Genomic DNA, 11,452 nt, shown 5'->3' with positions numbered 1-11,452 from the left:
TCTCTCTCTCTCTCTCTCTCTCTCTCACACACACACACACACACACACACACGGAATGTTTCTTACATGGCCTTTCTATCTCATTGGCTAATTGGATGACTCAGTGACTGGAAACCTTAAGGCAAAGTCTTTGGAGAGGGATCCTTTCCTATAAACTTTGTAATTTTCTTTCTTGTTATGAAAGTTAATTTCATACTAGTGGAATTAACTAGAGCAACCAATCACGTGGAATATTCAGTTTAGGTGTACAGCCGAATGTTTCTTACATGGCCTTTCTATCTCATTGGCTAATTGGATGACTCAGTGACTGGAAACCTTAAGGCAAAGTCTTTGGAGAGGGATCCTTTCCTATAAACTTTGTAATTTTCTTTCTTGTTATGAAAGTTAATTTCATACTAGTGGAATTAACTAGAGCAACCAATCACGTGGAATATTCAGTTTAGGTGTACAGCCTGTCTCCTAAGGAGAATTAGACATTTCTTTCTGTTCATTCTGAAATCAGAAGCAGTACCAGTGTTGAGTGGAGAATTAAAGCAGAAATACTAAAACTATAGCATGACTTTGGAGCAGTCATTTTACCTTGTCTGGAAACTGAGGGGAATGGATTATTATTTATTTATACCCTCCTTACTATCAAAGAAGATTTATAGTTATGGTGCTTTCATAGATCTTTTCTAGCTCAGAAATTCTGTAATTCCATGAATGTATAAGTGAAAAAGTTTTGTACTTCAGAAATTCCATGGTTTTGTAAGTGCCTGAATGTACCGAGAAAAAGTTACAGATTCACTGGGACATTTAGAAATTCCTCAATGAATATGAGCAGTCTGTAGAAAAAATACCATCTATCCATCAGGTTCAGTGTTTTAGTCTCAGTGTCACATGTCAAAAACCTAATATCATCTATATATCACACTGCACATGCCTCTGGAGCTGCCTAACTCATTTCTGCTAGAACATTCAATGAAGTAATTACTCAAACAATATGCTAAGGTAAGAAAGAGCTACTTCACACTTGTCAGTTATGTGATTTTTCATTCTTGAAAATTTTTAATCCTTTTGTGGCTGAATTATGTTAGCAGAAAACCCTGTGAAATAAAGATAAGTTTGAACCTCCCCAGTGATTCATACACTTTGGAAACTAGACTTCTGGAAGTAGAAGAAAATAGTGGGAAGTATCATAAGATAAGGTTCTTAAGCATGTGCTTTGATGAAGGATCAAAAGAAATTCATTCAGCCAGTCCCTATAGAGTGGCAACTCTACTTTCCTTTTACTTCTAGACTTAGCTTAGACTTTTTGTTAAGACTGAAAGTTAAAAAAAAGGAATCAAATGAATACATTCTGGTTAATCATTACTGGATTGAATAAATTCAGTATAAGCAATTAAGCTCCTTACATAAACTTGAGAACCTAGATAATTCTGTGGGTAAAGGTTGATATTTGATTAATGAGTAGAACTGGGAATAGGGTTGGTCCTTCTGATTCACATTTGGGTTTTCTCAGGATGCATCCAGATACTTTTCCGATGAGCTATGATTTAAATCCAAGTTTTGTATTTTATGTAGGATGGTAATAGGGGAGCCAGCTTCTTAGAAAGCTCTACTGAGTAATCGTGGTATTCTGTAGCATTGTGATTTAGGGAGAGTCTATTCTCGTCACTTTTAATTTGAGCTAGTATTTCTTTTTTCCTGAACAAACAAACAAACAAAAAGAAACAAAATGTTAGTCATTTCATACATAACACAGCTGGCAAATCGATGCCAAAATGGTTGTATGCAGTCAATTTTGCCTCTACACATTTTTAAATTTTCTTATAACTTAGCTTTTTCTGTGATAAGAATGATGACAAAAATATCTTCTTCACCATTCTTGAAGAGGAATTGCTGGGCTATAAATTTTTGTAAAATAAAAACATTCCAGTTAATGAAATGTGCTGTTATATGAACCTCACTGTTATATGAGATGATATTAATATAAAATCAAAATTGTATTTTTTTTTTTGAGACAGGGTCTCACTATGTAATTGAGACTGAACTGGATCTCACTATGTAGCCCAAGCTGGTGCTGAACTCACAGCGATCCTCCTGTCTCAGGCTCCCAAATGCTGGGATAATAGGCATGCACCACCACGCCCTGCAAAATTGTATTAAATTTTTAAATACCAGACTTAAAAAATGTTAAGAGCTTGAATTAATACCTGGTGCAAAATAAATTGTCAATACAAGTTAGCTTTGTTGAGACTATTATTTTTGCTATTTTCATTTACAGTTAAAATTAATCTATAACAGGATTGTTGCCCTGTAACACATTAGGCTTCTAGTGAGGCTTGATATAAAAATCTATTGTATGGAAATATGGCAAACATATCACAATCTAGCACTTTCAGTGTTTTTCAAATATGATTTGCCATAGTTTTATAATTTGTCCAAAGAGTGAATGGAAGTTGTTTCAACATGAAATGAAAATTGATTTTTCTTTGAAGGTATGTGTCAATGAAAACTTTTCATTCCTGAATGGGTTTTTGTTTTGACTAGCTTTGGCTTATTGCAGACATTCATGCTCTGTGTTGAAACTTAAATGGTATATGGCTTTATTTTTCAGGCATATAAGCATATTTCAAATGCGAATCAAAATTAATAATAGGAAAAATATAAATACGTAGACAGTATAAGCAGGTATGAGTTTTATGAGAGATTTGAAGAATCATGAGATGCCATGGGGAAAGATGAATTCTATTTAAAGGGGTTGATATGCCATCCAGTCTCCTTAAAATGATTTATCATTATTTGGAAGTAGATACTTCTAATGACTTCAAAAGAATTCTTTGTTCAAGTTATTTTACCTTTAAACCACTTTGGTTAAAGGAAACAATGGAATGTGACATAGTCGTAAAAGTGATGTTAGATATAGAATAAGTAATAGAGTTGCAAAAAATTAATCTTAGTATCATTTTAGGACTAAAAGGAGAACGTGGGGACCAAGGCACAAGTGGAATTCCAGGATATCCAGGAAAACCTGGAGAACAAGGTAGAGTGCAAAATATATCTATTTTGTATAGTCATGAGAGCAGTAAAGTGCTCTGTTCTCTTCCTGTTGATACTTAAAGTTATCAGAAAGGCAAGATGGAAATATACATTACTATTATTTTTCCAATATTCAGTATAGTGATTGGCTGGAATGGCTTCAGGAGTTTAGAAGCTGGGTGAAAATGTCAGCTCTGCTCTTGTCTTCAGCTGTCAAAGGCAAAAATATGTGAATCTTTCTTGGTTTTGATTTTTATGCCTACTTTGGATGTAGATATATGGTATGGAGATTTAGGAGACTACTCAGGCTAAAATGGAAAGGATAATGGAATACAATGAGCAACTATCTTTCTGATACACTTTATTATCATAAATGTAAAAGAGAACTAGACATAAGAGTTCTGAATATAAGTTATTTCTTGAGAGCATTAACTTTTTTCCTTCTGAGAGCATGGCGTGTTATAAATTGCCTTTTGCATTTATGGCTCCTAGGCATAGCCTTTACTAGGTTTCCAAGCCTCAGTTAAGAGGTTTCATTTCTATTTCTTGATCTCTGTGGTTGTAGCATGCTGTGTATAGCCTATATGATCCTTAAATGTTATTTAAATTTTCTGTTTCAGGTGGACTTGGTCCTAAGGGAGATAAAGGAAGCAATGGCCTTGCAGGAGTAAAAGGACAAAAAGGCTCAAAGGGGGATCTGTGTGGGAATTGCACCAAAGGAGACAAAGGAGACCCAGGAGCCATGGGCTCCCCAGGCTTGAATGGAGGGCCTGGGGCCAAAGGAGAGAAAGGAGAGACAGGAGAGAAAGGCTACTGCAGAGATTCAGGGGAGAGAGGAGGAAAAGGACAAAAAGGTGAGGAGGGCATGAAGGGAGAAAAAGGCAGCAAAGGAGATACTGGAATAGAAGGCAGAAGGGGTTCAGATGGTCTGCCTGGGGCCAAAGGTGATGTAGGCCTTAAAGGAGAAAAAGGAGAGTTAGGTCATCCTGGCCTGGTGGGACCTGCTGGGCCAAAGGGTGAGCTTGGAGCTAAAGGGGTCCGGGGACCTATTGGGAAAAAGGGCTCACGGGGCTTCAAGGGCTCCAAGGGTGAGGTGGCCAAAGTCCCACAGTCAGCTTTCAGCGTTGCTTTATCAAAGCCATTTCCTCCTCCTAACATCCCTATCAAATTTGACAAGATTCTATATAACTATCAAGAGGATTACAGCCCCTTCACTGGGAAATTTAACTGCAGTATTCCCGGGACATATGTGTTTTCCTATCATGCCACTGTGAGGGGCCGGCCTGCTGGGATCAGCCTGATAGCCCAGAATAAGAAGCAGTTCAAGACCAGAGAAACTCTCTATGGTCATGAAATAGACCAGGCCTCTCTCCTCCTCATTCTGAAATTAAGTGCAGGAGATCAAGTGTGGCTGGAGGTGTCAAAGGACTGGAATGGACTGTATGTGAGTGTGGAAGATGACAGCATTTTTACTGGGTTTCTTTTGTACCCAGAGGAACCACTTGAAGCTTCACCATAAAATTGGGTCCTGAACAATATACTTGGGGTTTAGGGGAATAAGTCCATTAAAATAGAATGGTTCTTTACAAATTATAAATTTAAAAATTATAAAAATAATACAAAAGTGTTGTGTGATACAGGATATTCGTAAAGGCATATCATGTAGAAAATATATATACTTGAGAGCATATATTGTTTGTAGCTAACTTTTTTATTTAGCATTATGATAGTATTTAAAGAATTAATATTTGCATGGAAATATGTAGATGAGATTTATAATTAATAAATATATTATTCTAAATATCTTCTCTATTTCATACAACTGTGTGTCATTCTCTCTGTGTGAATGTGAAGCCAAGAGCTGGCAATGGTGATACTAACAGTGTCACGTCTTTCTCACAGTGTCTCATACTCTTCAAAGGTCTGACTTCCAGCAGAGTGGAACTATCCTTTTTGTCTTTTTTAATTCAGGAGAATACACAAAAAGAGTGGCAAACTAGCTAAAATGTCTTTAAAACTTATCCATGTATAAGAATTTTCCCATAAAACTGATGTTATGTGAACTAGGGTGTTTGGTAAAAATGTAAAAAGAAAGTTGATAAAGATATTATTGCCCAAACACAGCAAAAATGCAACCATTTATCAGGCTATTGTGCTTGGAAGAACTGAATGTCCCCGAAAGACTCAAGAATAAAATTAAATCATTATTGATCTAAATTTCAACCCTTACTTCATGGTAGAACATTTAATTAGAATAAATTCTTTCGCATCATTATCATCATTTCTATAATAATTAATTCCAGTGATTCACTGATAACTTTGCTGGGAGCAGGTGGAGATTTGGGAATTCATTTGCAATGTGAATGTTTAATAACTGTGAGTATTGGATAATTCAGTGTCTTCATTTTTTTTAAAAAAGTGAATTTATTTAATGCAAACTGAATTTGGTTCTATGATGTTATAGTTATGCAGATTTGCAAATCTTGCTGCATCAAGTCAGAGAGTGAGTGAGGTGTTGCTCTGCCAATTTTGAAAAACATTCACTTTTGGGATTGTCATTCATATGTATATTAGGATAGTGCTTCCCAAACTTTGTTCAGTGAAATGGCATTATGGGGTGTTGTTATTATGAATCATTTTAAAGGATATATTCTATGTCAAACAAATATTGGAAATGCTATATTTAATGCATTAGTGAAGTGTCAAACATTTTTATAGAAATTAGTTTAATTTTATTTTATTCCTTGATCCCTAGTTTATTTTGGGTTCAAAACCTCATCAAAGACAGCATCCTGTATGATGTTTCAGAAAGACTGTACTTGTTTCTCATCCAAGGATTTGCTAGCAGTCTGGTTTATTCCTGACCTTTTCCCTCTTCTTTCAGCAGTTCTTTTCTGTTTAGACTGTAATATTACTTTAGTCATGGCTGTGCTTGTATTTGTCAGAGAGAGAGAGAGAGAGAGAGAACAAGATAATTTATGAAGGATTAAAAGAGTGATGCATACACGTGAATTTTTATTTCTTTTACAATTTGAAGATTAGATAGTGAAGAGATTTAAGAACTTAAAGTTTTTACTCTTGCTTTTATGTTCTTATTTGTTTGTTTGTTTGCTTTTTCTTTGCAATATCTCTACTGTTGGGTTGGAGCAATGTGGGGAGGCTGAGAGCCAACAATGTTAGGAAGATAGAAGTCTTGTCAAATCATTTAATTTCCTTACTGGACAAGGAACCAGTGAGGAAACCACAATAAATTTTATGTATCTGACAGTGCCTTACACCTGAGTTTGTGATAGATGTTTTATAGGAAATCTGAAGGTAAGAGTTTACAGTTAACATCCAGGATTGATGGTAAATATGAGCTTTATTCCAGGGTAGCAAAAACAAAGAAGTTACTAGCTTCTAGAAATAGCTTTGGGAATTGTGTTGTGGGTTCTTCATGACACTGTCTGCTATAAAGAGGGAGGGGTGGCACAGCAGAGCACTTTTTATTTTCAATATATCATGTTTCCTGTTTTTCTAAAGGCAAAAGCCAAAAGTTGCATCTCTCTCATCCCCAGAATTTGAATACAATTCTCACCCCACTCCTACCCTAATGACTACCAATACAATACTTGAATGACATCCCTGAACACCAAACTGCAAATCCTGCTGAGATATTTTAAGTTTGACATGGTAAATTCACGCTTCTGAAATTCTCACAAACTGCCTACTCCCAAATTCCTCTTTAACTCACATAATGGCAACTTCTTCTGTCCAGTTGCTCAGGCTAGCAAAGGTTTTTCATTTGAGTTCCTCTTTAAAACTTAAATGCAACCTGTCAGAAAAATCTTTCTTATCTTTCTTTCAGTATATATCCAGAATTTTATAATTTCTCACATCTCTATTACTGCAACCCTGTTCACCCTACCATAATCGTTTGCCTAGATTTCTACAATAACCTCTTAACTGGGTTCCCTTAATATTTAAGAGGTCCAGGGTCAAAATGAAAATGGGAACTAACAAACTACATTTCTACATGTTTAAATCAAGCTAATGGTCATTTAAAATATGTTCTGTTCTCTTACTTTTTTTAATTTTATGAAATTAGAAAAGAGAAATGACATGATCATTTTATTACATGTAGAAAAAATAGTTCTGAACACATGTTATTGTCCACTCTGTAAAAATGTGCTTATCAAGCTAGGAAAAAGAAGAGAACTATACATGTATACATGTACCAACTCCCCATGATGAATGTAATCATATGTACTCCAAATGCATACTAATAAAATCTTAAAAAAGGGAACTCCGACTTTGATGGAGGATATATTTAAAAAATTAGAGCAAGCATTTTCCTGAATATTGAGTGACAAATTCTTTTCTTTTTAGAATCACAAAAAACATAAATGTTCTCTTATTTTATTTAGTTATTTTGGTACTGGACATCGAACTCAGGACCTTGCTTTTGCGAGGCAGGCAGCAGAACCACTAAGCTAAATCCCCAGCCCTCTTATTTTAAAATATAAGCTTTTTTTACTGAAAAAAAATTAAGTGCTATTTTTATATGATTGATGGTAAATAAAATAACAAAGATGACTGACAGTACATATACGTGTGGTTAATGTGTAGGTTATGACTGGATATAATATAAAGATATCAAGCCATGAATTACTACACATTTATCCCATAGATGTTATCTTTAACACTTATTTTCAAAAAATATTTTTGTAAGCAAAATCTTCACAATTTCCATTCTTTTGGGCAGAATTATCAAATTTTACCACCTTTGTTAAATCATTGTATTTCTCAGAAATTTTAAAAATTGAATTTCAATTGGGAGAAACTTTGCTCAGATGAATTGGCAGTAAAGCCTAGAAATGAACCAGGAACTTTGCATTACATATCCAAATATAGCAATGGGGGTTAATTAAGAAGCATTATCACTATTATAGATGAAATATTTATCTATAAATATATAAATATAAATATTAAAAACATTTAAATTTCATCATCATTTATAGTGCCATCTCTCTATCTCAAAAATATCTAGAAGCTATATCCATCATGGATTTTCTATCTAGACTTCTATAAATTAAAATTTGAATGACATAAATTATTTAATATTGAATAATTTTCTGTAGCTATCAAATGTACAACTTTTGTGAATGTCGTAAAATTCATGATTACATAAAAGTGATGAAGTGGGGAAAAATAGAACAAAGAAAATGGATGCCTAATAATACATCATTATCTCTGGCATTTATGCTTTCTAGAGGAAGGATCTGCTAAGTTTGTATTTCTCTTAAACATAGCTCAAGTTCTTCCAACTTTGAAAGCAATGATCATAGCCACTAATATGCAGCACAATAACCAATGAATCTTAATGGAGGCATGAAGAGGAGTCGCCAGGAAACTGAAGGTGGCACTCACAGAAGCATGTGCACATTGTGCTGTGTCAAAATTCAATCCTGATTTCTAACAAAGGTTCCTTGGTACTATAATACTTTTATGTATTATGTACTTGTTTCATGCAGGACTTTCATGGGCTCACACAGAGGTTCTTCTTGATTGGATCTAGTATTTATTTTTGCCTTTGATTCCATCAATCAAATGAATCTTGTTAAAAAGAAAGTTAGAGCATCTTAGCCCTCTGTTCAAAGCTCCTGAAACTTTCATTTCATCTGGAAAGAATCCAAATCTTTATTATGACCAGAGAGGTTCTCTGGGGCCGGATCCCCTGCTTCTCTTCTGTCTTCATCTCCTGCCATCTCCTACACTCTGGGTCTGAATATTGACTGCAGTGCTTCTCATTAAAGTCACCAGATGTCTTTACACTCAGCAATTTGTGTTTTTCATCTTGAATTGTATGTAATGCTTGTGGCTCCAGGTGATTGCGTGGCAGGCCCCCTCTTCTCTCTCAAACCTTGATTCAAATATCACCTGCTCAGCGAAGCCCTTTAGATCACCTTTTTTTTTTTGAGATAAGTTTCTCAGGCTGGCCTTGAACTCATAATCTTCTTACCTCATCCTCCAAAGTAGCTGGGATTACATGTGCGTGTCATGATGTTTAGCTGGATCATTCAGTTTCACATTTCAGTCTTCATGCTCTGTCTCTTGTCCCTACTTTGTTTTTCTCCATAGACTTCATCATATGTTATGTTTTATTACTGATGTTGCTTAATATTTATCTTGTTTATTTTCTTATTTTGCAACAGAAAGTAAGTTTAATAAAGTGAGATTTTTTTTTTAATTTTATTGAGTTTATTGGTACATTTTAGGGATTCAGTACAGTTACATTCATTGTTGGGATCATGTACCTCTACATGACAAGTCTTGATTCTCATTTTTTCCCCTTACCTCTGCCCTCCTTTCACCCCCTTCTCCCCTTCCCATCTACAAACACTTTATTTTCATCTTTTCATTCTCTCACATTTTTTTATTTTCCCTTTTTGTTCTTCCCCTACCCATCACACCTTCCCTACACATTTAGCTCCTTTCTTCCCTTTTCTAAATGTCAGTAATCTTATTAGAATCTTATGCATTGTTGCAGATTATTCACACCAGGGAAACTATTCGGTATTTACACATGTGCGACTTATTTATTTCACTTAGGAGTATATCTTCAATATGTATCCATTTTCCTATGAATGAATCTGTTTTCTCATTCTTTATGGCTGAATAATATTCCATTTTATAGAAAAACCACAACTTCTTTATCCAATTTCCAACGGATGGGCAAATAGGCTGTTTCCAAGATTTAGCTATTACAAACTGTGCTGCTATAAACATGGGTGCACATACTTCTCTGTGATATGATTCTTTTAGTTCTCTTGGAAAGATACCCAGCAGAGGGATGGCTGGGTCAAATGGAACCTCCAGTCCAAGCTCTTTCAGGTATCTCCATATTGATTTCCATAGTGGTTGAACCAGCCTGCACTCCCACCAACAATGGAGAAGGGTTCCTTTCTCCCCACAACCCCGCCAACATTTGTCATTGTGTGATTTCTTGATAGCAGCCATTCTTTGTGGGGTGAGGTGGAATCTCAGTGTTGTTTTCTTCTGCATCTCTCGAATGACCAGTGATGTGGAACATTTTTTCAAATATTTTCTTGCTGCTTTTACTTCTTTGTATGAGAAATGTCTGTTCATTTCAGATGCCCATTTTTGAATCGGGTCTTTATATTTGGGGGGACTGATTGTTTTGAGTTCTTTATATATCCTTGATAATAGTCCTTTGTCTGAGGAACAGCTGGTAAAAAATTTTTTGCACATTTTAGATTGTCTCTTAGTTCTGCTGATGGTTTCTTTTGAACTACAGAAGCTTTCTAGTAAGATGAGATCCCAGTTGTTGATTCTATCTGCTAGTTCCCGTGCTACTGAGGATTTGTTCATAAAGTCTTTTCCTATACCAATGTCTTCCAGAATTCTGCCTAACTTATCTTCCAGCAAGTTTAATGTTTCTGTTTTAATATTTAGATCTTTAATCCACTTGGATTTTAATTTAATGCATGGTGAAAGATAAGGGTCTAATTTTAATCTGTGGCAGGTTGACATCCAGTTTTTCCAACACCATTTAATAAAGAGGCTATCTTTCCTCCACTGAGGATGGTCAGCTCCTTTGTCAAAAATGAGGTGGCTGAGTACATCTGCACTTGTTTTTGTGTCTTCCAGTCTGTTCCACTGAACCTCAGGCCTATTTCTTTGCCAGTACTATGCTGCTTTTATCACAGTGGCTTTGTAGTATAGTTTCAAATTGGGAATTGTTACACCTGGTGCCATGTGTCTGTTGCCTAAAATGGCTTTTGCTATTCTAGGTCTCTTGTGGTTCCAAATGAATTTTTGGATTCTTTTTTCTAGTTCTGTGAAATATAGTGTTGGAATTTCAACTGGCATTGCATTGAATGTATATAGCAGTTTGGGTAGTATGGCCATTTTCACTATGTTGATTCTTCCTACCCAGGAGCAGGGGATATCTTTCCATTTTTTTATATCCTCTTCGATTTCTTTTTTCAGAGTACTGTAGTTTTCAGTGTAGAGATCTTCTATTTCTTTTGCTAGATTGATTCCTAGATACTTCATTTTTTTGGATGCTATTGTAAAAGGAATTTTTTTCCCTTATTTCTCTTTCCATGTGTCTGTTATTTGTGTATAGAATGGCTATTGATTTTTGGGTATTCACCTTGTATCCACATACTCTACTGAATCTGTCAATCAAGTCTAGAAGTTTTTTGGTGGAGTATTTTGTATCTTCAATGTAGGGTATCATATCATCAGCAAATAATGATAGTTTAACTTCTTCCTTTCCTATCTTTATTGCTTTAATTTCTTTCTCTTGTCTAATTGCTGTGGCTAATGTTTCCAGAACTATATTGAAGAGAAGTGGTGATAGTGGGCATCCTTGTCTTGTTCCTGATTTTAACATGAAGGTTTTCAGTTTTTGGCCATTCAATAT

The 11,452-nt window shown here is 35.2% G+C and overlaps 1 protein-coding gene across 1 annotated transcript in view; it reads left to right on the top strand.

The window, feature by feature from the left end:
* Positions 1-4,540, top strand: part of Otol1 (otolin 1) — a 9,521-nt gene extending 4,981 nt beyond the window's left edge. Inside the window, exons 3-4 of the mRNA XM_010604519.1 lie at positions 2,954-3,025; positions 3,642-4,540. Coding sequence (XP_010602821.1) covers positions 2,954-3,025; positions 3,642-4,540 — 971 coding nt within the window. The remainder of the gene's footprint in view (positions 1-2,953; positions 3,026-3,641) is intronic.
* The last annotated feature ends 6,912 nt before the right edge of the window (positions 4,541-11,452 follow it).

The sequence above is a fragment of the Fukomys damarensis genome, unplaced genomic scaffold (genome assembly GCF_012274545.1).
Source record: "Fukomys damarensis isolate Sample0158 unplaced genomic scaffold, DMR_v1.0_HiC HiC_scaffold_12, whole genome shotgun sequence".
Taxonomy (NCBI): Eukaryota; Metazoa; Chordata; class Mammalia; order Rodentia; family Bathyergidae; genus Fukomys; species Fukomys damarensis.
The sequence above is the reverse complement of the archived record's forward strand: the minus strand, read 5'-3'. Positions and strand labels throughout refer to the sequence as shown.